Here is a 25,337-nt window from a genome sequence, read left to right as displayed (position 1 = left end):
TCTGTGTGTGCTCTGTGTGTGTAGACTCGGGTCTGTGTGGGCTCTGTGTGTGTAGACTCGGGTCTGTGTGTGCTCTGTGTGTGTGTGTGTAGACTCGGGTCTGTGGGTTCTGTGTGTGTAGACTCGGGTCTGTGTGTGCTCTGTGTGTGTAGACTCGGGTCTGTGTATTCTGTGTGTGTAGACTCAGGTCTGTGTGGGCTCTGTGTGTGTAGACTCGGGTCTGTGTATTCTGTGTGTGTAGACTCAGGTCTGTGTGGGCTCTGTGTGTGTAGACTCGGGTCTGTGTATTCTGTGTGTGTAGACTCAGGTCTGTGTGGGCTCTGTGTGTGTAGACTCGGGTCTGTGTGGGCTCTGTGTGTGCTCTGTGTGTGTAGACTCGGGTCTGTGTGGGCTCTGTGTGTGTAGACTCGGGTCTGTGTGTGCTCTGTGTGTGTGTGTAGACTCGGGTCTGTGGGCTCTGTGTGTGTAGACTCGGGTCTGTGTGTGCTCTGTGTGTGTAGACTCGGGTCTGTGTGGTCTGTGTGTGTAGACTCGGGTCTGTGGGCTCTGTGTGTGTAGACTCGGGTCTGTGTGTGCTCTGTGTGTGTAGACTCGGGTCTGTGTGCTCTGTGTGTGTAGACTCGGGTCTGTGTGTATTCTGTGTGTGTAGACTCAGGTCTGTGTGTGCTCTGTGTGTGTAGACTCGGGTCTGTGTGGGCTCTGTGTGTGTAGACTCGGGTCTGTGTGTGCTCTGTGTGTGTGTGTGTAGACTCGGGTCTGTGGGCTCTGTGTGTGTAGACTCGGGTCTGTGTGTGCTCTGTGTGTGTAGACTCGGGTCTGTGTGGTCTGTGTGTGTAGACTCGGGTCTGTGGGCTCTGTGTGTGTAGACTCGGGTCTGTGTGTGCTCTGTGTGTGTAGACTCGGGTCTGTGTGCTCTATGTGTGTAGACTCGGGTCTGTGTGTATTCTGTGTGTGTAGACTCAGGTCTGTGTGGGCTCTGTGTGTGTAGACTCGGGTCTGTGTATTCTGTGTGTGTAGACTCAGGTCTGTGTGGGCTCTGTGTGTGTAGACTCGGGTCTGTGTGGGCTCTGTGTGTGTAGACTCGGGTCTGTGTGTGCTCTGTGTGTGTAGACTCGGGTCTGTGTGGGCTCTGTGTGTGTAGACTCGGGTCTGTGTGTGCTCTGTGTGTGTGTGTGTAGACTCGGGTCTGTGGGCTCTGTGTGTGTAGACTCGGGTCTGTGTGTGCTCTGTGTGTGTAGACTCGGGTCTGTGTGCTCTGTGTGTGTAGACTCGGGTCTGTGGGCTCTGTGTGTGTAGACTTGGGTCTGTGTGTGCTCTGTGTGTGTAGACTCGGGTCTGTGTGCTCTGTGTGTGTAGACTCGGGTCTGTGTGCTCTGTGTGTGTAGACTCGGGTCTGTGTGTGCTCTGTGTGTGTGTGTGTAGACTCGGGTCTGTGGGCTCTGTGTGTGTAGACTCGGGTCTGTGGGCTCTGTGTGTGTAGACTCGGGTCTGTGTGCTCTGTGTGTGTAGACTCGGGTCTGTGTGTGCTCTGTGTGTGTAGACTCGGGTCTGTGTGGGCTCTGTGTGTGTAGACTCGGGTCTGTGTGTGCTCTGTGTGTGTAGACTCGGGTCTGTGTGCTCTGTGTGTGTAGACTCGGGTCTGTGTGCTCTGTGTGTGTAGAGTCAGGTCTGTGGGCTCTGTGTGTGTAGACTCGGGTCTGTGTGTGCTCTGTGTGTGTAGACTCGGGTCTGTGTGTGCTCTGTGTGTGTAGACTCGGGTCTGTGGGCTCTGTGTGTGTAGACTCGGGTCTGTGTGTGCTCTGTGTGTGTAGACTCGGGTCTGAGTGTGCTCTGTGTGTGTAGACTCGGGTCTGTGTGTGCTCTGTGTGTGTAGACTCGGGTCTGTGGGCTCTGTGTGTGTAGACTCAGGTCTGTGTGTGCTCTGTGTGTGTAGACTCAGGTCTGTGTGTGCTCTGTGTGTGTAGACTCAGGTCTGTGTGGGCTCTGTGTGTGTAGACTCAGGTCTGTGTGTGCTCTGTGTGTGTAGACTCAGGTCTGTGTGCTCTGTGTGTGTAGACTCAGGTCTGTGGGCTCTGTGTGTGTAGACTCGGGTCTGTGTGCTCTGTGTGTGTAGACTCGGGTCTGTGTGGGCTCTGTGTGTGTAGACTCAGGTCTGTGGGCTCTGTGTGTGTAGACTGGGGTCTGTGTGGGCTCTGTGTGTGTAGACTCGGGTCTGTGTGTGGTCTGTGTGTGTAGACTCGGGTCTGTGGGCTCTGTGTGTGTAGACTCGGGTCTGTGGGCTCTGTGTGTGTAGACTCGGGTCTGTGTGGGCTCTGTGTGTGTAGACTCAGGTCTCTGTGTGCTCTGTGTGTGTAGACTCGGGTCTGTGTGTGCTCTGTGTGTGTAGACTCGGGTCTGTGTGTGCTCTGTGTGTGTAGACTCAGGTCTGTGTTTGCTCTATGTGTGTAGACTCAGGTCTGTGTGCTCTGTGTGTGTAGACTCAGGTCTGTGTGCTCTGTGTGTGTAGACTCAGGTCTGTGTGGGCTCTGTGTGTGTAGACTCGGGTCTGTGGGCTCTGTGTGTGTAGACTCAGGTCTGTGAGGGCTCTGTGTGTGTAGACTCGGGTCTGTGGGCTCTGTGTGTGTAGACTCAGGTCTGTGTGCTCTGTGTGTGTAGACTCAGGTCTGTGTGCTCTGTGTGTGTAGACTCAGGTCTGTGTGGGCTCTTTGTGTGTAGACTCGGGTCTGTGGGCTCTGTGTGTGTAGACTCAGGTCTGTGTGGGCTCTGTGTGTGTAGACTCAGGTCTGTGTGGGCTCTGTGTGTGTAGACTCAGGTCTGTGTTTGCTCTATGTGTGTAGACTCGGGTCTGTGTGCTCTGTGTGTGTAGACTTGGGTCTGTGGGCTCTGTGTGTGTAGACTCAGGTCTGTGTGTGCTCTGTGTGTGTAGACTCAGGTCTGTGTGTGCTCTGTGTGTGTAGACTCGGGTCTGTGTGGGCTCTGTGTGTGTAGACTCGGGTCTGTGTGGGCTCTGTGTGTGTAGACTCGGGTCTGTGTGGGCTCTCTGTGTGTAGACTCGGGTCTGTGTGTGCTCTGTGTGTGTAGACTCGGGTCTGTGTGTGCTCTGTGTGTGTAGACTCGGGTCTGTGTGTGCTCTGTGTGTGTAGACTCGGGTCTGTGTGGGCTCTGTGTGTGTAGACTCAGGTCTGTGTGCTCTGTGTGTGTCGACTCAGGTCTGTGTGTGCTCTGTGTGTGTAGACTCAGGTCTGTGTGTGCTCTGTGTGTGTAGACTTGGGTCTGTGTGGGCTCTGTGTGTGTAGACTCGGGTCTGTGTGTGCTCTGTGTGTGTAGACTCGGGTCTGTGTGTGCTCTGTGTGTGTAGACTCGGGTCTGTGTGTGCTCTGTGTGTGTAGACTCAGGTCTGTGTGTGCTCTGTGTGTGTAGACTCGGGTCTGTGTGGGGTCTGTGTGTGTAGACTCAGGTCTGTGGGCTCTGTGTGTGTAGACTCGTGTCTGTGTGGGCTCTGTGTGTGTAGACTCGGGTCTGTGTGCTCTGTGTGTGTAGACTCAGGTCTGTGTGGGCTCTGTGTGTGTAGACTCAGGTCTGTGTGGGCTCTGTGTGTGTAGACTCGGGTCTGTGTGGGCTCTGTGTGTGTAGACTCGGGTCTGTGTGCTCTGTGTGTGTAGACTCAGGTCTGTGTGCTCTGTGTGTGTAGACTCGGGTCTGTGTGCTCTGTGTGTGTAGAGTCAGGTCTGTGTGGGTTCTGTGTGTGTAGACTCAGGTCTGTGTGTGCTCTGTGTGTGTAGACTCGGGTCTGTGTGGGCTCTGTGTGTGTAGACTCAGGTCTGTGTGCTCTGTGTGTGTAGAGTCAGGTCTGTGTGGGCTCTGTGTGTGTAGACTCAGGTCTGTGTGTGCTCTGTGTGTGTAGACTCAGGTCTGTGTGCTCTGTGTGTGTAGACTCGGGTCTGTGTGCTCTGTGTGTGTAGACTCAGGTCTGTGTGGGCTCTGTGTGTGTAGACTCGGGTCTGTGTGCTCTGTGTGTGTAGACTCGGGTCTGTGTGTGCTCTGTGTGTGTAGACTCGGGTCTGTGTGTGCTCTGTGTGTGTAGACTCAGGTCTGTGTGGGTTCTGTGTGTGTAGACTCGGGTCTGTGTGCTCTGTGTGTGTAGACTCGGGTCTGTGTGTGCTCTATGTGTGTAGACTCAGGTCTGTGGGCTCTGTGTGTGTAGACTCGCGTCTGTGTGTGCTCTGTGTGTGTAGACTCGGGTCTGTGTGTGCTCTGTGTGTGTAGACTCGGGTCTGTGTGTGCTCTGTGTGTATAGACTCAGGTCTGTGTGTGCTCTGTGTGTGTAGACTCGGATCTGTGTGGGCTCTGTGTGTGTAGACTCAGGTCTGTGTGGGCTCTGTGTGTGTAGACTCGGGTCTGTGTGCTCTGTGTGTGTAGACTCAGGTCTGTGTGTGCTCTGTGTGTGTAGACTCGGGTCTGTGTGTGCTCTGTGTGTGTAGACTCGGGTCTGTGTGGGCTCTGTGTGTGTAGACTCGGGTCTGTGTGTGTAGACTCGAGTCTGTGCGCGCTGCATGCCGCACCGTGAGCGCTGCGCTCCTGGGCAGGTGCAGCCTTACCTTGTCCGGGTCCGAGGCTGTAATGACCCACACGCAGTGCGCGTTGTCTTCGTACTGAACCGGGTAGTTGGGTGAGGTGATGACACCACTGGGCCCCCGCAGATTCGAGCCGCACGTCCTGGCTGCAATTAGAAAGAAATCCTGTCACGTGTACAGTCTCTGCCCAGAGCAGGACAGACGCTATGCCCGCGGTTTCCAGACCCTCACGGACACTGGCTGAAGGATGCGAGTGGGGGAGTGGATTTTGCTCGGCCTTCAGGACCCCGCCTGATGTGTCCCACATTGCTAGTGTCCCCTGATCACGTCGTGTTTGCACACACATCGCCCTTCTGAATGGGGAAGGACTGATGAACCTTCCATTTCAACTCCTGGTCCAAGGCAGCCACCTTTGCATGCATGTGGTGGTATAGAGAATCTGAGTAGATACACAGTCACACCCGGACACAAGGTGACGGTGAAATTTCAGAGCATCAGGTCATTTGACCGGTGCCCCGCCAGGTGTGAGCTTGAAGAAGCGGCTCTGTCTCCCACAGCCTCCTCCTCCCATGTCAAAATGAGGGGCAGAGGGATGGTCCTCAGACCTCTTTCAAGGTTTCGATTCGGTTCCACTCAACAGTGCCAACATCCCTACGGCATAATGCAAATAGCAGCTTAAGCTGTGATGAATGTTCACGGTAAGAAAACAGAAACGGCCAGTCTAGAAGCAGAAAGAAACTATCTTTTCCTGTTTGTATCTTGAAGTTGAAATGAAAGAGCAAGTGAAGCATAGAAATTGCAAAACGAATAAAAAATAGTCTTCATTTGGGACTTTGAAATATTTGTTTCTCTCTTATTTTTAGCAAGGTTTTTTTTTTTCAGATGGATGGAAAAAGTTTGGAAGTCTAATGTCGCCTTGATTCTCGTTACAGTGTTAATTATTTATACAGAGATGGGAGAGGAGAGCTGGAGGAGCTCCGTGCTCAGCTCAGGGCCGTCGGCCCACACTGCAGAGGCTGCCACCGCGGAGCCCGCTCCCCTGCTCCCCTCCCCCAGCCCAGGGACCTGGCACGGGCCACTCATCTTTCTAGAAAACTCAGCCACCATCCTCCAGGACTCCCGGCCTCAGGGCCTCGCTTGTGGGAACCGGGAGGACGTTGCCCAGCTTTCCTGCATGCCGTGGGACACATGACTCAACCTTCCCTTGACCTTGATACAACACGATGCACATGGTGCCTCCTCCCACAAGCAGCAGAGCTCTTCTGCAATCACACTTCAGCCTGGTCCAGATGGGCACAGGACCCTGTGAGGAAGACCAGGACGGGGAGGACGGGGAGGACCGGGAGGACGGGGAGGACCGGGAGCACGGGGAGGGGGTGCGGCCCCCAGGTAGCTTGGGCTTGGATGGGCATGCAGGAGGAGGAGGAGGAGGATGGGGAGGAGGGTGGGACCCCCGGGTGTCCTGGTCTGGAATGGGCACGCAGGATGAGGATGGGAAGCATGGGAGGGGCACGGGCCATGCAGGCCTGGGGTTATCCACTTCACTTGGGCTGCAGGACTCTGGTCATCACGACCACCCATGCCCGGAGGCCCCAGGCACACTCTCCCTGTGTACCTTGTGTGGCTACTGAGCCCTACCTCCCTTGGCGGCCCAGCCAGGCCCACCTCAGCCACGTCCACACCCAAGCCTGACACAATCCGTGGGTGACTACTGTGGCCTGACGCATGCTGTGCTCTGACCGTCTGCCCAGCTTGTAAATCCACATTTCACCTACATGCCTTCCAGATAAAACTGGAATTCAGAAAATGAGAACACAATACATCGAGAGGAACAGCACAGCTGCAGAGGAAAACTCGTCAAATTTTAGTGCCAACCCATGCCACTTGCCCATCTATGGATTGGTTGCATAAGGCACACCTGATTTATCAGTTAATATGGAGCTTTTATTTATCCATTTAAGTTCAGTTTTAGGAAATTTTTTTCTATTTTGTAGTTAACTACTCAGTCAAACTGAAGGAAGGAATACTCGTATCAGTTGTTTAAATTAGTGGGCTCACATTTCAAGCTTTCTTGCTAGCAAATCCATGAACATATTGTAAAGTATATTGCTGGTGTATTTTAAGAGTCGTTTTTGCCAGCTACAGATTCTACACCGACATTCATGCTGTCAGGTGGAAGATTAAACCAGCCGGTGTCAGAGGTCGAGACCTTTGCTTTCTTCTCTTCAGCAATACCTGCTTTGTGTGATTACGTGATGTCTCTTCTTACTTACTTTGAGCTTCTACATTTATAAAATTGCTATTCTAATCATGACTGCATCTATGTGTGTCTTGAGGTAGGAATCGAACAAGAAAAGCACTGAGCACATGATCTCCTATGACACAGAATCCGTGTTAAAAGTTTCACAAAAGCCTGGACATGGAAGATACAGCAGACAGGGGAAAATCTCTAAATCCATTTCCTTAACCAGGAAGTTCACAATAAGCAAATAAAGCCATATCAAAGGCAGAGAGAGCCCTGGAGTGTGTCTGAAGTGGGCAGGCCGGGGAGAGCAGGTAGTCTCAGAGGCTTTGGGACCAGGGGGTAGAACAGACAGACACCTGGATGTCCAAGGAGATGCATGCACGGAAGGTAGGTCAGCAAAGCCCTGCAGCCTCTGGGACACAGGGGGCACTGGCTAGGCACTTGTTTTCCTGTTGTTGCCTGTCAACCCCGGAGAAGTACAGAAATACAAAATGTATTACTCTCAATAACTTAGTGACACAATGGAGGAAAATTACTTTATCCTAAAGTGATCACCAAGTAAGAAGGTACAAAACCCAAGAATTTGTGAACAGTCATAGAAATGGTTTTTATAGAACTCCAAATTCAATGGAGCTGGAAGAAGTTAACTGTGGACATGTATCTTTAAATCCTTGAGACAGTAACTACTTGTACAAACAATCATGTATAAAATGGAATCCAAGCATTGATGCTAGACCTGTAACCTAGGGGAATGACTCATCCTTCAGGTGTAAACACTTTCCATTGCTATGCCAACGGTCATTTCTTCATAGACATAAAAACATGGGTAGTGAAGGAAAGCAGGTTAATAAGGATAATTCTGAGCTTGCTAACCTGGAACTCCAAGGCAATATTAACTTTATTCCATGACCTCTGTTGGCTCCAATTAACTTTTCTGTAGTTATGGTTACAATGGAAATAATACTTCATTTTTCTTCACTGCTCTTTCAACTCTGGGAGCAACTCAAGATACTAGCCCCAGACTGAAGCGCATTAGCACTGGAGAAAGTTCTTGACATAAATCTCCCCTAAATACTGATGAAAGGCAATGTCAGCCTGAACATTTCACTTAGGAAATAAGATGAGAACCTCCTCAAGAATCCTTCATTGTTTGCTTATTTCAGAAATCTACTGCCGGTTAGAGACACTTAGACAGTTTTAAACAGCTCATAATGTTTTACTCCACAAAAAAGTCATAATAGTTGTTTTCACATCTCTAAATGAAGCAGGCATAATTTCAAATGAAATCACTTGGATAATTACTGAGTTATGACAACGTTCATCTGTGTGGTAACAGAAAGACAAGGTAATGCCCCCACGGGTGGAGTTCATCAGCTAATGCTGCCGCTGGCCGTCCACATGGGTTTCTAGAAGGGAGGGTCGCAGCTGCGACACTGCGGTTTATCAAACGCTTGGAGAGAGGCTAATGACCGAAGAGGTAGAGGCCCTCCCAGGGAGGAGGAGTGAGGACCGGGAGAACAGGCCTTTTCTGGCTCCAGTGATGTGGAAGGTCCCTGGGCCGAGCAGACTGGAGATCCGGGCCGAGGCATTTCCCTGTATCTGACAGAGTGGCTGGCCTGGCCCACAGAAGGGCCAAGAATTCTATAATGGCTGAAGAATGAGGAAGCGCAAGCCACCATGTCACTCATTTTGGCACATGCCAATGACTGTGGTGACAGCACAGGAAACAGATTTGCCTTGCGGAACCCATCTCACTGAAGCAAACCTCCCGGTGCTCTGGTCTGAGTCATGGCAGAGAGTTTGAATGTCACGGTCCTTGTCCATCAGCATAAGGTCATCTTTAATAGTTATCAAAGATTCACTTTTAGGAATATTTTCACCAACAGAGCTCTTCTTATTGGTGAGTCAGCCTGTCTGCAGGCTGACTGCAGGGGGGTCAGTGGTTAGGAAGGACCTGGCTCATGTAGGGTTCTTCCCAGGTGACACCCTAGACAAGTTAGGGATGGCTCTTTACAGCCCAAAGGAACCATAAGCAAGCTCCTTCTAGAGTTGAGTCCTCCAACCTGTGGCTCTGCAGTAGGTCAAGGGCCTGCTCTGAGATGCATCATGCCACAGGTACAAAACATGCACCAATGTGCACGATATATGAATAAAAGAGGAAAGAATATACAAATCCCTCTTCATAAGCTTTATATCATCGTATGTTACAATAACATCTTGTATGTTTGGGCATAATAAACTATTAAATTAAATGCAGGTTCTGGTTGGCTTCTTAGGTCTGATTGTTAAGAACTTCAAAGTTAAATGTATGTTTTGCTACATGTGAGGGATGGGGAGGGCAGAGGTAGGAAGTCAGTGCCAGCCGTGCTTGGCATGAGCACCACCTGTTCCCGCCGGGGCTCTGGACGCACACTGTCACTTCTGGTTCATCTGTCCCTGTAGTGTGGTCAGAGAAGGACTAAGCATGAGATGTCTGCCTGCGCAGAGTGATGCTGTGAGGACTGAGCACAAGATGTCCTGTGCAGGGTGATGCTGTGAGGACTGAGCACGAGATGTCTGCCTGCACAGGGTGATGCTGTGAGAAGGACTGAGCACGAGATGTCTGCCTGCGCAGGGTGATGCTGTGAGAAGGACTGAGCATATGTCCTGTGCAGGGTGATGCTGTGAGAAGGACTGAGCACGAGATGTCCACCTGTGCAGGATGATGCTGTGAGGACTGAGCACGAGATGTCTGCCTGCACAGGGTGATGCTGTGAGAAGGACTGAGCACGAGATGTCTGCCTGCGCAGGGTGATGCTGTGAGAAGGACTGAGCATGAGATGTCTGCCTGCACAGGGTGATGCTGTGAGGACTGAGCACGAGATGTCTGCCTGCGCAGGGTGATGCTGTGAGGACTGAGCATGAGAAGTCTGCCTGCACAGGGTGATGCTGTGAGGAGGACTGAGCACGAGATGTCTGCCTGCGCAGGGTGATGCTGTGAGAACTGAGCATGAGATGTCCTGTGCAGGGTGATGCTGTGAGAAGGACTGAGCACGAGATGTCCTGTGCAGGGTGATGCTGTGAGAACTGATCACGAGATGTCCTGTGCAGGGTGATGCTGTGAGGAGGACTGAGCACGAGATGTCTGCCTGCGCAGGGTGATGCTGTGAGAAGGACTGAGCACAAGATGTCCTGTGCAGGGTGATGCTGTGAGAAGGACTGAGCATGCGATGTCCACCTGTGCAGGGTGATGCTGTGAGGAGGACTGAGCATGAGATGTCCACCTGTGCAGTGTGATGCTGTGAGAAGGACTGAGCACGAGATGTCTGCCTGCACAGGGTGATGCTGTGAGGACTGAGCATGAGATGTCCACCTGTGCAGGGTGATGCTGTGAGAAGGACTGAGCACGAGAAGTCTGCCTGCACAGGGTGATGCTGTGAGGAGGACTGAGCACGAGATGTCTGCCTGTGCAGGGTGATGCTGTGAGAAGGACTGAGCACGAGATGTCAGCCTGCACAGGGTGATGCTGTGAGGACTGAGCACGAGATGTCTGCCTGCGCAGAGTGATGCTGTGAGGACTGAGCACAAGATGTCCTGTGCAGGGTGATGCTGTGAGGAGGACTGAGCACGAGATGTCTGCCTGCGCAGGGTGATGCTGTGAGGACTGAGCACGAGATGTCCTGTGCAGGGTGATGCTGTGAGAAGGACTGAGCACGAGATGTCTGCCTGCACAGGGTGATGCTGTGAGGAGGACTGAGCACGAGATGTCTGCCTGTGCAGAGTGATGCTGTGAGAACTGAGCACGAGATGTCTGCCTGCACAGGGTGATGCTGTGAGGACTGAGCACGAGATGTCTGCCTGCGCAGAGTGATGCTGTGAGAACTGAGCATGAGATTTCCTGTGCATGGTGATGCTGTGAGAAGGACTGAGCATGAGAAGTCTGCCTGCATAGGGTGATGCTGTGAGGACTGAGCACGAGATGTCTGCCTGCGCAGGGTGATGCTGTGAGGACTGAGCACGAGATGTCTGCCTGCGCAGGGTGATGCTGTGAGAAGGACTGAACACGAGATGTCCTGTGCATGGTGATGCTGTGAGAAGGACTGAGCATGAGAAGTCTGCCTGCATAGGGTGATGCTGTGAGGAGGACTGAGCACGAGAAGTCTGCCTGCGCAGGGTAATGCTGTGAGGACTGAGCACAAGATGTCTGCCTGCGCAGGGTGATGCTGTGAGGACTGAGCACGAGATGTCCTGTGCAGGGTGATGCTGTGAGAAGGACTGAGCACGAGATGTCTGCCTGCATAGGGTGATGCTGTGAGAACTGAGCATGAGATGTCCACCTGTGCAGGGTGATGCTGTGAGAAGGACTGAGCACGAGATGTCCTGTGCAGGGTGATGCTGTGAGGAGGACTGAGCACGAGATGTCTGCCTGCGCAGGGTGATGCTGTGAGGACTGAGCACGAGATGTCTGCCTGCACAGGGTGATGCTGTGAGGACTGAGCACGAGATGTCTGCCTGCGCAGGGTGATGCTGTGAGAAGGACTGAGCACGAGATGTCCTGTGCAGGGTGGTGCTGTGAGAAGGACTGAGCATGAGATGTCCTGCACAGGGTGATGCTGTGAGGAGGACTGAGCACGAGATGTCCTGTGCAGGGTGATGCTGTGAGAAGGACTGAGCATGAGATGTCCACCTGTGCAGGGTGATGCTGTGAGAAGGACTGAGCACGAGATGTCTGCCTGCGCAGGGTGATGCTGTGAGAACTGAGCACGAGATGTCCTGTGCAGGGTGATGCTGTGAGGAGGACTGAGCACGAGATGTCCACCTGTGCAGGGTGATGCTGTGAGAAGGACTGAGCATGAGATGTCCACCTGTGCAGGGTGGCCATGTGAGAAGTTTTGCCAGTTGCTACAAATCGCTTTCCCCAGCTTTGCTTTCCTTGTTTGTTTCCAGGCACAGCAAACCCCGGGCCCTCTTGAGAGTTGGAAGGATGAGGAACTGGCGTGTGGCGTGCATTCTCCACTTCCCACGGACTCACTAAGCAATGCGGGCGCTGCTCAGAGCGGCGCTGGGAACCTAGCACTCCTGTGTCCTGAGATTTTCCTGGGTGGCTTTTATTTAATCGACAGCAATGCCTCAAAGTCAGTCTAGGCCTTCCTCAGAGCAGGTGCGTGTCTGTGCACAGGCGGGTGCCGCTCCCCAGGGGCTAGCCTGCCCAGACAGCGGGCTCGGTCAGCCCAGCCTTCCGCCAGTGGAGCCTCTCCTCCAGTCCCCCCCTTGGCGTGCTGGTTGGGTTGGACAGACTGGCAAAGCCTGCTGGACGAACACACGCCGGGAGACCTCGGGGGAGTGTGGGGAGAAAACCTGCTGTCCCTGAAGGACTCCACAGGCCCGGGCCTGGCAGCAGGGAGGGGCTTGGGGCCAGGATGGGAAGAAGCAGGAAGGCTCGGGCAGGATGGGGAGCGGATGTCGAGGGGTCACACAGATACATAGCTCAGCCTTCTATGCTGCAAGGTGAAGGTGTGGTGTGGTTCTTATGGCCTAGAATAAAATGTGTGTGTGTGTGTGTGTGTGTGTGTGTGTGCGTGTGTGTATGCCCACACACATGCTCATGCAAAAGACAAAGAGGGAGGGAGGGTGCAGGATTTGTGATTCTGGAGCATAGGACTTCACCCCCCCCCCCCATGTGATTCTGGAGCATAGGACTTTCCCCCCTCCCCCCGCTCTCAGTGGGGGGGATGGATGCTTGGGGCGTGGCCCTGTACAGGGTGGCTCTGAAGCTGGTGTCTGGGGACAGGGTGACAACGCAGCCTTCGACTGAGCAGCCACGTGATCCTAAGATCAGAAAACTTAGACTCCAAAAGAGACACTTCCAGAAGCTGTAGGTTTTCTTTAACGGACTCTCAGCCCAACACAGAGGCCCCAGAAAGGTCCAGAACGTTTTTTTATGCAGCTCATCGGGAGTGAAGGGAAAGCTGGGCACTGGGAGACAGCCAGGCAGGGGGGACAACCGGGCAGTGAAGGAAAGCTGGGCAGTGCAGGTCAGCCGGGCAGTGGGGGACAGCCGGGGAGTGGGAGAAAACTGGGCAGTGTGGGGCAGCTGGGCAGTGAGGGAAAGCCAGGAAGTGGGGACAGCTGGGCAGTGTGGGGGCAGCCGGGCAGTGAGGGAAAGCCGGGCAGTGCAGGTCAGCTGGGCAGTGGGGGACAGCCAGGGAGTGGGGACAGCTGGGCAGTGGGGGACAGCCGGGGGGTGGGGGACAGCCCAGCAGCTGGGCAGCCAGGCAGTGGGGGACAGCTGGGGAGTGGGAGCTGGGGAGTGGGGACAGCTGGGGAGTGGGGACAGCTGGGGAGTAGGGACAGCTGGGCAGTGGGGGACAGCTGGGGAGTGGGGACAGCTGGGCAGTGGGGGACAGCAGGCAGTGGGGGACAGCAGGCAGTGGGGACAGCTGGGGAGTGGGGGACAGCTGGGGAGTGGGGACAGCTGGGGAGTGGGGACAGCTGGGGAGTGGGGACAGCTGGGGAGTGGGGAGAGCTGGGCAGTGGGGGACGGCTGGGCAGTGGGGACAGCTGGGCAGTGGGGACAGCAGGGAGTGGAGACAGCTGGGCAGTGGGGGACGGCTGGGCAGTGGGGACAGCTGGGCAGTGGGGGACGGCTAGGCAGTGGGGACAGCTGGGCAGTGGGGACAGCTGGGCAGTGGGGACAGCTGGGCAGTGGGGGACGGCTGGGCAGTGGGGGACAGCTTGGCAGTGGGGACAGCTGGGGAGTGGGGGACAGCTGGGGAGTGGGGACAGCTGGGGGGTGGGGGAGAGCTGGGGAGTGGGGACAGCTGGGCAGTGGGGACAGCTGGGCAGTGGGGACAGCTGGGCAGTGGGGACAGCTGAGCAGTGGGGACAGCTGGGGAGTGGGGACAGCTGGGGAGTGGGGGACAGCTGGGCAGTGGGGACAGCTGGGCAGTGGGGACAGCTGGGGAGTGGGGGACAGCTGGAGAGTGGGGACAGCTGGGCAGTGGGGACAGTTGGGCAGTGGGGACAGCTGGGCAGTGGGGACAGCTGGGGAGTGGGGACAGCTGGGGAGTGGGGACAGCAGGCAGTGGGGACAGCCGGGCAGTGGGGGACAGCTGGGGAGTGGGGACAGCTGGGGAGTGGGGGACAGCCGGGCAGTGGGGGACAGCCAGGCAGTGGGGGACAGCCCAGCAGCTGGGCAGCCAGGCAGTGGGGGACAGCTGGGGAGTGGGGACAGCTGGGGAGTGGGGGACAGCCGGGCAGTGGGGGACAGCCAGGCAGTGGGGGACAGCCCAGCAGCTGGGCAGCCAGGCAGTGGGGACAGCTGGGGAGTGGGGACAGCTGGGCAGTGGGGACAGCTGGGGAGTGGGGACAGCTGGGCAGTGGGGACAGCTGGGCAGTGGGGGACGGCTGGGCAGTGGGGACAGCTGGGAAGTGGGGGATGGCTGGGGAGTGGGGACAGCAGGGAGTGGGGACAGCTGGGGAGTGGGGACAGCGGGGAGTGGGGGACAGCTGGGGAGTGGGGACAGCTGGGGAGTGGGGACAGCTGTGCAGTGGGGACAGCTGGGCAGTGGGGGACAGCTGGGGAGTGGGGACAGCTGGGCAGTGGGGGACGGCTGGGCAGTGGGGACAGCTGGGCAGTGGGGGACAGCTGGGGAGTGGGGACAGCTGGGGAGTGGAGACAGCTGGGCAGTGGGGACAGCTGGGGAGTGGGGACAGCTGGGGAGTGGGGACAGCAGGGAGTGGGGACAGCTGGGGAGTGGGGGACAGCTGGGGAGTGGGGACAGCTGGGGAGTGGGGACAGCTGGGCAGTGGGGACAGCTGGGCAGTGGGGGACAGCTGGGGAGTGGGGACAGCAGGCAGTGGGGACAGCTGGGCAGTGGGGACAGCTGGGAAGTGGGGGACAGCTGGGGAGTGGGGACAGCTGGGGAGTGGGGATAGCTGGGCAGTGGGGACAGCTGGGCAGTGGGGGACAGCTGGGGAGTGGGGACAGCTGGGGAGTGGGGACAGCTGGGTAGTGGGGACGGCTGGGCAGTGGGGACGGCTGGGGAGTGGGGACGGCTGGGCAGTGGGGACAGCTGGGCAGTGGGGACAGCTGGGCAGTGGGGGACAGCTGGGGAGTGGGGACAGCAGGCAGTGGGGACAGCTGGGCTGTGGGGACAGCTGGGAAGTGGGGGACAGCTGGGGAGTGGGGACAGCTGGGGAGTGGGGACAGCTGGGGAGTGGGGACAGCTGGGGAGTGGGGACAGCAGGCAGTGGGGACAGCTGGGGAGTGGGGACAGCTGGGCAGTGGGGACAGCTGGGCAGTGGGGACAGCTGGGCAGTGGGGGACAGCTGGGGAGTGGGGACAGCTGGGGAGTGGGGACAGCTGGGCAGTGGGGACAGCTGGGCAGTGGGGGAAAGCTGGGGAGTGGGGACAGCAGGGAGTGGGCACAGCTGGGCAGTGGGGACAGCTGGGGAGTGGGGACAGCTGGGCAGTGGGGACAGCAGGCAGTGGGGACAGCAGGCAGTGGGGACAGCTGGGGAGTGGGGACAGCTGGGGAGTGGGGACAGCTGGGCAGTGGGGACAGCTGGAGAGTGGGGACAGCTGGAGAGTGGGGACAGCTGGGCAGTGGGGACAGCTGGGCAGTGGGGACAGCTGGGCAGTGGGGACAGCAGGCAGTGGGGACAGCAGGAAGTGGGGACAGCTGGGGAGTGGGGACAGCTGGGCAGTGGGGACAGCTGGGCAGTGGGGACAGCTGGGCAGTGGGGACAGCAGGCAGTGGGGACAGCTGGGGAGTGGGGGATGGCTGGGCAGTGGGGACAGCAGGCAGTGGGGACAGCTGGGGAGTGGGGACAGCTGGGGAGTGGGGACAGCTGGGCAGTGGGGACAGCTGGGCAGTGGGGACAGCAGGCAGTGGGGACAGCAGGCAGTGGGGACAGCTGGGAAGTGGGGACAGCTGGGGAGTGGGGACAGCTGGGGAGTGGGGACAGCAGGCAGTGGGGACAGCTGGGGAGTGGGCACAGCTGGGCAGTGGGGGACGACTGGGGAGTGGGGACAGCAGGGAGTGGGCACAGCTGGGCAGTGGGTACAGCTGGGGAGTGGGGACAGCTGGGCAGTGGGGACAGCAGGCAGTGGGGACAGCAGGCAGTGGGGACAGCTGGGGAGTGGGGACAGCTGGGGAGTGGGGACAGCTGGGCAGTGGGGACAGCTGGGGAGTGGGGACAGCTGGGTAGTGGGGACAGCTGGGCAGTGGGGACAGCTGGGCAGTGGGGACAGCAGGCAGTGGGGACAGCTGGGGAGTGGGGACAGCTGGGCAGTGGGGACAGCTGGGCAGTGGGGACAGCTGGGCATTGGGGACAGCAGGCAGTGGGGACAGCTGGGGAGTGGGGACAGCTGGGGAGTGGGGACAGCTGGGAAGTGGGGACAGCTGGGGAGTGGGGACAGCTGGGCAGTGGGGACAGCTGGGCAGTGGGGATAGCAGGCAGTGGGGACAGCTGGGGAGTGGGGGATGGCTGGGCAGTGGGGACAGCAGGCAGTGGGGACAGCTGGGGAGTGGGGACAGCTGGGGAGTGGGGACAGCTGGGCAGTGGGGACAGCTGGGCAGTGGGGACAGCTGGGCAGTGGGGACAGCTGGGCAGTGGGGACAGCAGGCAGTGGGGACAGCAGGCAGTGGGGACACCTGGGGAGTGGGGACAGCTGGGGAGTGGGGACAGCTGGGGAGTGGGGACAGCAGGCAGTGGGGACAGCTGGGGAGTGGGGACAGCTGGGCAGTGGGGGACGACTGGGGAGTGGGGACAGCAGGGAGTGGGCACAGCTGGGCAGTGGGGACAGCTGGGGAGTGGGGACAGCTGGGCAGTGGGGACAGCAGGCAGTGGGGACAGCAGGCAGTGGGGACAGCTGGGGAGTGGGGACAGCTGGGGAGTGGGGACAGCTGGGCAGTGGGGACAGCTGGGGAGTGGGGACAGCTGGGGAGTGGGGACAGCTGGGCAGTGGGGACAGCTGGGCAGTGGGGACAGCAGGCAGTGGGGACAGCTGGGGAGTGGGGACAGCTGGGCAGTGGGGACAGCTGGGCAGTGGGGCAGCTGGGCAGTGGGGACAGCAGGCAGTGGGGACAGCTGGGGAGTGGGGACAGCTGGGGAGTGGGGACAGCTGGGGAGTGGGGACAGCAGGCAGTGGGGACAGCTGGGGAGTGGGGACAGCCGGGCAGTGGGGACAGCTGGGCAGTGGGGACAGCAGGCAGTGGGGACAGCTGGGGAGTGGGGACAGCTGGGCAGTGGGGACAGCTGGGGAGTGGGGACAGCTGGGCAGTGGGGGACGACTGGGGAGTGGGGACAGCAGGGAGTGGGGACAGCTGGGGAGTGGGGACAGCTGGGCAGTGGGGGACAGCTGGGCAATGGGGACAGCTGGGGAGTAGGGGACAGCTGGGGAGTGGGGACAGCTGGGCAGTGGGGACAGCTGGGCAGTGGGGACAGCTGGGGAGTGGGGACAGCTGGGCAGCAGGCTCTCAGCTGCCTGTGGGAAGAAGTCTGCTGCCATAGGCACGGTCGTGACTGTCTACCATGGAAATATACGGCCTACTTCCAAACGAGATACGGAAGAGGACTGTGAATGCAGTGTCACAAAGAAATGGACCACAGAAGGATGGGGCAAAGGAAAGCCTGGAAGCAGAGCACAGAATACAGTCCGCTCGGGAGTGGTCCCAGGGGTCTCTGGCATCGGAGGAGGCTGAGGACGGGACGATTTCCTGGGTCCGCCTCCCCGACTGACTATACGCAGGTGAACACGCATCGAAACTCCACCGCCAAACGCCCGCACCTATGACGCCATCAGCCAACCGAATAAAGGAACACAATGGCTGGTTGCGTGCCCCAGAACACAGACTACTGAAGTAAGCATATTCAGAATTTTTGGGTCACAATGGGATTTTTTTATGACCACAGAATCTGAAGAAACATCTCACCTTCCAGTGACCTTGCAATTGTGTGTGAAATGACCATTATGACTAAAAGCCATACGTTAAAACAGACAAGGATGGTGCAGCTTAGTATTTTCAAAAGATGATCTCCGTGGAGGGACAGGTGTGTCTTTAGCGGTGAAATCCACCGCTCCCCGACGAACGCGGCTAGGGCCCGGGAAGATGGGATCCTGAACAAGCTGCAGGGCTGGCAGGAGCTGTGGGGCATCAAAGGGAAGCAGCTCCCGCAGCCAGAGGCACCCACGAAGTGACACCTGCACCCGCGAATCTGAGGCAAGACTGCCATGCGCCTTGAGTTCCAAAGGAACTCAAGAGAGGCGTTCCCTTCCAGAATGTGATGGACTAGACCCGAGCGTGGGTAAAAGCGCACAGACCCCTCCTGGCCTGTGGAGAAAGGGGCTGTGCACAAGGAAGGCACCAGTGTGGGCCTCGGTGTGCAGGGTCTGCAAACAGAGCTGGACTCCCTCCATCCCCCGGCGGGGTAAGGGGTTGCTGCGATCACCACAGCACGCCACACCACTCCCAAGGAGCTGCGCTGCCCAGGAAACGTGGGATGGACGGGCAAGCACCCCGCCGTGGCCGGAGGGGGTTCCCTGTCATCTGTCACATCACAGACAGCAATGGACGTTACGTGACATCAGCCAGACCAAGATAAACATGGCTTGATCCGTGCCACTTGTAATTGGAACACTAAGATGTCTGGAGCGCAATAACCCTAAGTAGGAAGAGCAGGAGGTGAAGGGGATGGGGAGGGCTGGTCAGCGGGCGCCGGTTACAGATAGAGAGACGTGGGTGCCCACGTGGGACTTCACAGGACGGTGACTGCAGACAGCAGCACACGGTCTGAGCACACCGCCGTGCAGTTCGGAAAGCGAGGAGAAACAAAACTCCAATGCTTTCATCATTAAAACAAACAAACAGCAAAACAAACGACCAGGTTCCTCTGTGTGCACGTGGAGGCTTTACGCTCCCATCTCCTGTGGAATTCAGTAGGCTTCCCGGCCCGCGGGGGGCGCGCCGCCCGCTGCCAGCTTACCTCGGCAGGTGGGCCGGTGGTCGCTCCAGGCTGCCAAGGTCTCCGTGACTCTCTGGCAGGTCAGGCTCTTGGGTCCCTGGAGCACGTAATTGTCCTCGCAGGAGAAGTGTACGCTTGCGCCGACCCTGCATCACCACAAACAGAAACGACATGCGTTACACACACACACACACGTCTTCTTCAAAAAGAAACCAGCAACGCGCATCTGACCACGCTACACGATCAGAACACATGTGAGGACACACCGCGGGAGTGTGTGCGGGGCCAGCCCACGGACTTAACCTGTCGCCCAAGCACGGGTGAGCTGCGCGGCAACCGCACAGAGTGTGGGGAAAGATTGGTACACAAGCCAGGGTGGGAAGGCCAAGTAGCAGGATCCACCTGCCGACACGAACATCCACCATCACCTCTGAAAGAAGGCCGGCGGGGTTACATTTCAGCACGCATCGCACGGGGGAGAAGGAACTCCTTTGTCTCAGCACCCAGCCATCCATTGGCGCAGATGGCCCAGTGAACCCTTGCTTTGGCTCAGAGCTGCATCTGCAAACACATGCTCCAAGCCTGGAAACTTCAACCACACTTAGTGGCCAAAGGAAGTCACCATGACTTCCTCCAGTGGCTGGCGGGCTGGCCACCATTACCACCGTGGGGGAGCGGGGGCAAGCGGGGGGATCCGCAACATCTTCTTATCCCCCTGGGGAAAACTGCAACCCCCCCATGCCCCCTGTGGGTGTGACTCTGAGGACCTCTAAGGAAGTAGTTCTTTCTCTTTGCAGGACACACAAGCCCCGCCTGTGGACAATGGCAGGCTCCCCCCTCCTCCTTCTCCCCTCCTCCTCCCCCCACCCCTCACACACTCGGGACACTCATCAAAAAATTCACCCAGTTTTCTAGGCACGATGGTCTGAGCACTGGCCACAGATCGAAAACCCCTGGTCGTCAGCTAAGTCCCTTGCGACGTCCTCCTTGTCCCTGACCCAACGGTGCCTCGTTTCCTGCTGCTGTCCAGGTCTGGACACACTCTTGCGAACAACACCATGTCTAAAGGTCACATAAAATAGGGGTCTCTACCGGGCTCATTTTCTGCTATGCCCAATTGCCTTCGGGCCTGAGAGGAGTCTGAACATTATCACCATGATAACAATGGGCTGAAGACTGCACATCATGTGAGAATGGAGAGTGCCAGAGGCCTCCTAGCACCCGGCATTCTGGTTCCCCCAGACGCACGTCGTCTGAGGACCACGGGCTCGGTGGCGTTTCACACAGCCTCAGTCTCATCTTTGGGGCCGTGTCTTCCCATCCATGGAGACTTTCCAGTGCAGGTTCTGGTAAGGATTACAAATCCGTCAACATCTAGCAAGTACAAAGGGCGCCCGGGCACAGGCCTTCGCCCAGGAGCCCTGAGCTGTCCTCTTCCACAGAGGCTGCGTGAGTAGACTGCAGGAGAGTCCTCGCGAATCGCAGTGAGGGAAGCGCAGCCCAGCATGGCGTCTAGGCCCGCCAATACCGTACAGCAGAGGGACCTGGCACTAGCGCCCAGCCTCCTGAGTTTCTGCTGTGTGGGGGAGGGGCAAGGCGGCGCTGGCTTCCACAGCTCTGACCCCATCCTCATCCCCAGCCCTGTCCTCCACTTCCTCCTCTCAGACCCGGCTCCACAGGAAGTCTGTGGATCCCGCTTTGTGTCGCAGTCTTGGGGTCATAACCAAGGAACAGGGGAAAACACATTTCACAGCCGACCAACGACACATATGAATTTAGAAATCCAGCCTTAACCTGAGCTATTCTAGAACAGAAGTCCTGCAGGCAAGTGAGGCAGGGATGTGTGCACACACACACACACACACACACACACACACACATGTACATCGACACTCTGTACACCAACACTTCTCACCTAGCACACAGACCTCATCCCCCTCATGAAAACAGTTTTAGAGAAGCGAAGATTCTCCATGATTTTTACATGTCTTACTGTCCAGGGTAAGAAGTGTCCATTTCATTATGACAAATCCTGGTTGAACTCAGTGCTAGAGACATCAGTCCTGCGCCATTGCTCATAGCTGCTGTTGCCTGAGACTGGACACAGCAGAATGGGATGTATTTCTCCTTTTTGCTGAAGACACAGGATGTTTTAAGTACTCACTTTCAATACCAATTATGAATGTGTAAGTGTGATGTTTGGAGAGGGTATTTTTACATAAAAACGTACGCATCTCTTGGTGTCTATGTATGCATCCACTTGGCACTAAATGCAGGGGACAGCCATGCAGCTCAGGTGAGTGCTGGATTGTAGGGAGACCTTCTGCTGTTCTGTGGGAGAATGGGAAGAGGCTTGGTGATCATTAATTGATTTTCAAAAGAGCTACTAGGGATGATCAACACTGAATGGAAGCCCAGGTTTACCTGGGATTCACAGTCTCGAGTAAAACACTGCTGGGGGACATCTGATCTGTGTTCCTCTTACCCCACTGCAATGTCCTACAGCCAAGGAAGGTAGCTTCCGCTGGACGCTAACGCCGAGAACCACTTCTATCCACCGATTCTCTCATCCTTTGCCCCATGTCAACTTGTTATTTCAGTTTCTTCTCTATCTTATGTAAGTGATGGGTCATTCTGAACAATAAAATCTTAAACTGCCTAACTCTAACCAAAGGACGCTGATTTAATAAAGTGATGCACCACACTCCCCTCGGTCTCGACCCTGGCACATTCATTCTATACTATTCTTCCCAAGTTTGCAAAACCAGTACTTTACCAGTTAAATAGATGACTTGCCCTGTGATTAGAAGAGAAGCAGAAAAGGGTCCACAACAACGTGCAGAGCTGAATGTGAGTCCCTGTTGAGCTGCATTCCGGTGTCTACAAATCACATGGTGAGACGTTCCCACAGATCCTTCTCCAAGACCTCCTGATGGAAAGCTCCATAACAGGCCACAGGACCTCCTGACAGAAGGCTCCATAACAGGCCACAGGACCTCCTGACAGAAGGCTCCATAACAGGCCACAGGACCTCCTGACAGAAGGCTCCATAACAGGCCACACCACCTCCCGATGGAAAGCTCCATAACAGGCTACACAACCTCCTGACAGAAGGCTGGATAACAGGTCACAGGACCTCCTGATGGAAAGGTCCATAACAGGCTACACGACCTCTGATGGAAGGCTGGATAACAGGCCACATTTTAGAATGCTCAGTGTCTCTGTGCTCCCCTTTCTAGAGGTCCACTTGCTCTACTCCACTGCATCCTGGGAGCTACTCAGTTGCCTTGCTCCTTTGCCACATCTCCTGGAATGTTATAAGATGGAGATTGTGAATGGATAGTATTTTGAGTGGGAAATCAGATTATTTCAGGCTTGTGTGGATGGACAGAAGTTGTGGTAAACAGAAGATTCCAGAAGGATCTTCTAAAGATGAGGTTTTTACACACTTCAACAGACTGTCTTGATGATATCAAACACCTGTTCCAAATGCAAACTCTCCAATGTAGTATTTCAACAGTCACTGTTTCGTATCTCTTACCACGACTGACCTGAACTGGGCAGTCTGGTAGCTGTGCAGCTCAGCCACGTGGCAGAACTGTGACAAGCCTCTAGCAAGCAAGTGTGGAGTCCCTGTGGTTGGTATTCACATCCTCAGAGACTGAAGGGTGAATGGCTACCAGAATGGCTGCTAGGTGTGTGTGCCCGCATATGTGTGTGTGTGTGTGTGTGTGTGTGTGTGTGTGTGTGTGTGCGCGCGCGCATATGTACACATGTAAAGTCAATGCTTTATGGCGCATAGCTGCAAGATGGAAAGGGTTCTGTGGGTGGATGATGGTGCTGGTTGTATAATCCTGCACTGAACTCTTAAAAATAAAGATGGAGGCCAAGCCTGGTGCCACCCGCATGTAATGCTGGCACTCGGGAAGCTGAGCCACGCAGAGAAAAAGAGCAGCTTCAGTCCTGCCCAAGCGACAACGCGAGTGTCTCAAAACAATGAGAAAATGAAGATCATAACTTTTGTATGTATTTTGCTATTGTGTTTTACAAGCCACAAATACTCGTGACTAATTAAACCACAGTCGTTGGGCAATCGGAGCGCGTCTAACATGGAGGCTGAGAAACAGCCAGGAAACACTGTCCAGGTCCCGCGTAGAGCACGTCAGAGCGCGCTTGGCGCTCCTCCTCCACACACCTCCGATGGAGGCAGAGAGGAACACAAGACGCATGATCTGAGATCCGGACGAGGTCTCACGGAATTGGGGCAGGGTGGGACTGAGCTCAAAGCAACGCTGGCTGACTTTAATGTCCGCAGCTTTACTCACCCTTAGAGCTGCAAGTCTGGGGCCTAGCATGGGTGGAGGCTTGCTGCCTTTGGCCCCGGAGCTGGCCCACCTATCCCTGTCTAACTCTGAGGTAGAGTTAGCAGATACAACATGGCTAAGACCTCATGCCGCAGAACGCAGCACAGGAATAACAGAAATAGCCATGTCTTCTCTTTTCAGCACCTCTCTACAGACAAGAACTAAGACATAAAGAAACAATCCACGTCGCAGAAGGTCATTTCTAAGAGCATCAATATCCATGGTCCAAAGTGCCATTCCTGATGACTCTGAGAGAAAGTGGGCTAATTATTTTGTCAATTGTCTTTGGCAATTTTGAAGCGAGTAAATTAATATATGCTTAAATCGTGATCTACTTTCCCAGTAAAGTATTTCAATGGCGACTTCATTTTGATGAAGGAAAGCCGTCACTAATAAAGATACTGAAAATTCTGGGAAGGAGTGAGCTAATGCTCCTTGAGTCCTACGGGGAACTCTTCGCTGGGGGCAGCTTCTGCTGGAAAACGAGGAACGGGCCACTCAGCTGAGCCTTTGTCGCAGGGATGGTGCAAATGCGGCAATATTGGCTGTGGCATTTTCTTAAGCAGTTCTTAAAGATACAGACTCCGCTCCTGGAATGAGCAGTAACCATTGGCAAGTGCTTTTCATAGGGCAGCTCAGTTCCTTAGCAACAGAGTCCAGGGAAGGCCACCCCTCTGCCTTCAGGTGAGCACACAGAAAGGCGGCATCTCCCCAATTATTTTCAAGTTCCGAAGACTCAGGGAGCATGTCCAGGGGCAAGGACGCAGACTCGTGTGAGAGGCTGGGGGGTCCGCAGAGACCTGGGCTCACCTATGCTGACCTGCAAGGCCCAGCCTGGCCTCTTTCTCCCTCACAGCTGTTCATTCCCACTGCTGAGTGGGAGGGAAACAATCCACAGAAGGAAGTGGTGGTTTGGAAGATTTGATACTGCTGGAATTTCAGGAAATAACATGCCTAGGTCTTTGACTTGTGCATCAGAACACCAAACACAAAGAGATCACAAAAGAGAGAGGAGACATTTTCCATCATGAGGTACCTTGGGTATCCCTAGAATGTCTTACAGCTTTCAGTATGTCTTTGCATTTCAATAAAACCTCAAATATGATCTTAATTCTAACCTTGGAGAGTTTCTTTTGCTAGCAAATTGATTTTTTAATTGGTGGGAGAGAGCAGGCGGAATAACCAATGTTTCTTAATAACTGTGCAGCAGTTTCTTACTTGTTGCCATGATTAAGCTGAGCAACCATGGATGGAACCAGTGTATAGAAAGCCCCGGCCCAGTGCCTCTGGTGCCCATGGAATTCCTAACTAGAGACCCACACTCCTGATCTGTAAATCTCCAAACAACATCTGCCAGTGCCTTATACGATCTGAAGGGATTCCTTACTTACAAGTTAAAATGAATGCTTTAGCAAAGAACTACGGAATGCACTCTGTAAGCCAAAGACTACATTGCATGTTACAGAGGGAAGGAAGGAGAGGGGAGGAGGGAGGGAGAGAGGAAGAGAAAAGGTGGAGGGAGAGAGAGAGAGAGAGAGACAGAGACAGAGAGAAAGAGAGAGACAGAGAGAGAGAGAGGAGAGGGCGGGCAGATCGATCTGTGACGTCCTCCTGAAGATAGCATTGCTGTAGCTATGAGGTGTGTGGTGGGGAGTCAGGGCTCAGGAGGAGGAGAGGCTGAGGCGTGGGTCACTGTGTAACTCCAGGTCTCCCAGGGCTGTTGGGAGGATGGGTAACACCTGCGTGGGAACAATCGTGGACATGCAGAGGTGCTCAAGGTTTCAGCCACTGCTCAGCTCCAACGTGGTTGGTGTAATTGACTTTTCCATGACAATGAATTAGGAAGAGAGAAAAATAAACCAAGGGAAAATAAAACGGGAGCCCAAGGGTGGGGCCAGGGCTGTCTTTCCACTGTCCGGCCACCGACTGAGAAGACATGTAAGGCCTGGCTGCACTGCACTGCTGCCTGAACCGCCAGGCCCCGGGGCATGCACACATGGTGAGCGCCTGAACCGCCAGGCCCTGGGGCACGCACACATGGTGAGCGCCTGAACCGCCAAGCCCCAGGGCAGCTCCTGAACCGCCAGGCCCCAGGGCAGCTCCTGAACCGCCAGGCCCCAAGGCAGCGGCAAGCACGGTGAGCCCTGGTGCCCCACCTCCCGAGTAAGCTCCCTCCAGGTTGGCGAGTGCTCTCAAACCTCAGTC

General features: G+C 55.8%; 1 protein-coding gene across 1 annotated transcript in view; it reads right to left on the bottom strand.

Moving 5' to 3' along the window:
• LOC122125287 (CUB and sushi domain-containing protein 1-like) overlaps positions 1-25,337 on the bottom strand; it is a gene marked incomplete at its 3' end in the record, with an annotated part of 693,202 nt that overhangs the window by 128,383 nt on the left and 539,482 nt on the right. Inside the window, exons 10-12 of the mRNA XM_042699884.1 lie at positions 25,056-25,058; positions 18,790-18,914; positions 4,599-4,720 (exon numbers count right to left, since the gene is read on the bottom strand). Coding sequence (XP_042555818.1) covers positions 4,599-4,720; positions 18,790-18,914; positions 25,056-25,058 — 250 coding nt within the window. The remainder of the gene's footprint in view (positions 1-4,598; positions 4,721-18,789; positions 18,915-25,055; positions 25,059-25,337) is intronic.

This window comes from Dipodomys spectabilis, unplaced genomic scaffold (genome assembly GCF_019054845.1).
Source record: "Dipodomys spectabilis isolate Male_0828 unplaced genomic scaffold, ASM1905484v1 ptg000263l, whole genome shotgun sequence".
NCBI classification, from domain to species: domain Eukaryota; kingdom Metazoa; phylum Chordata; class Mammalia; order Rodentia; family Heteromyidae; genus Dipodomys; species Dipodomys spectabilis.
This window is presented reverse-complemented; position numbering and strand designations above follow the sequence as displayed.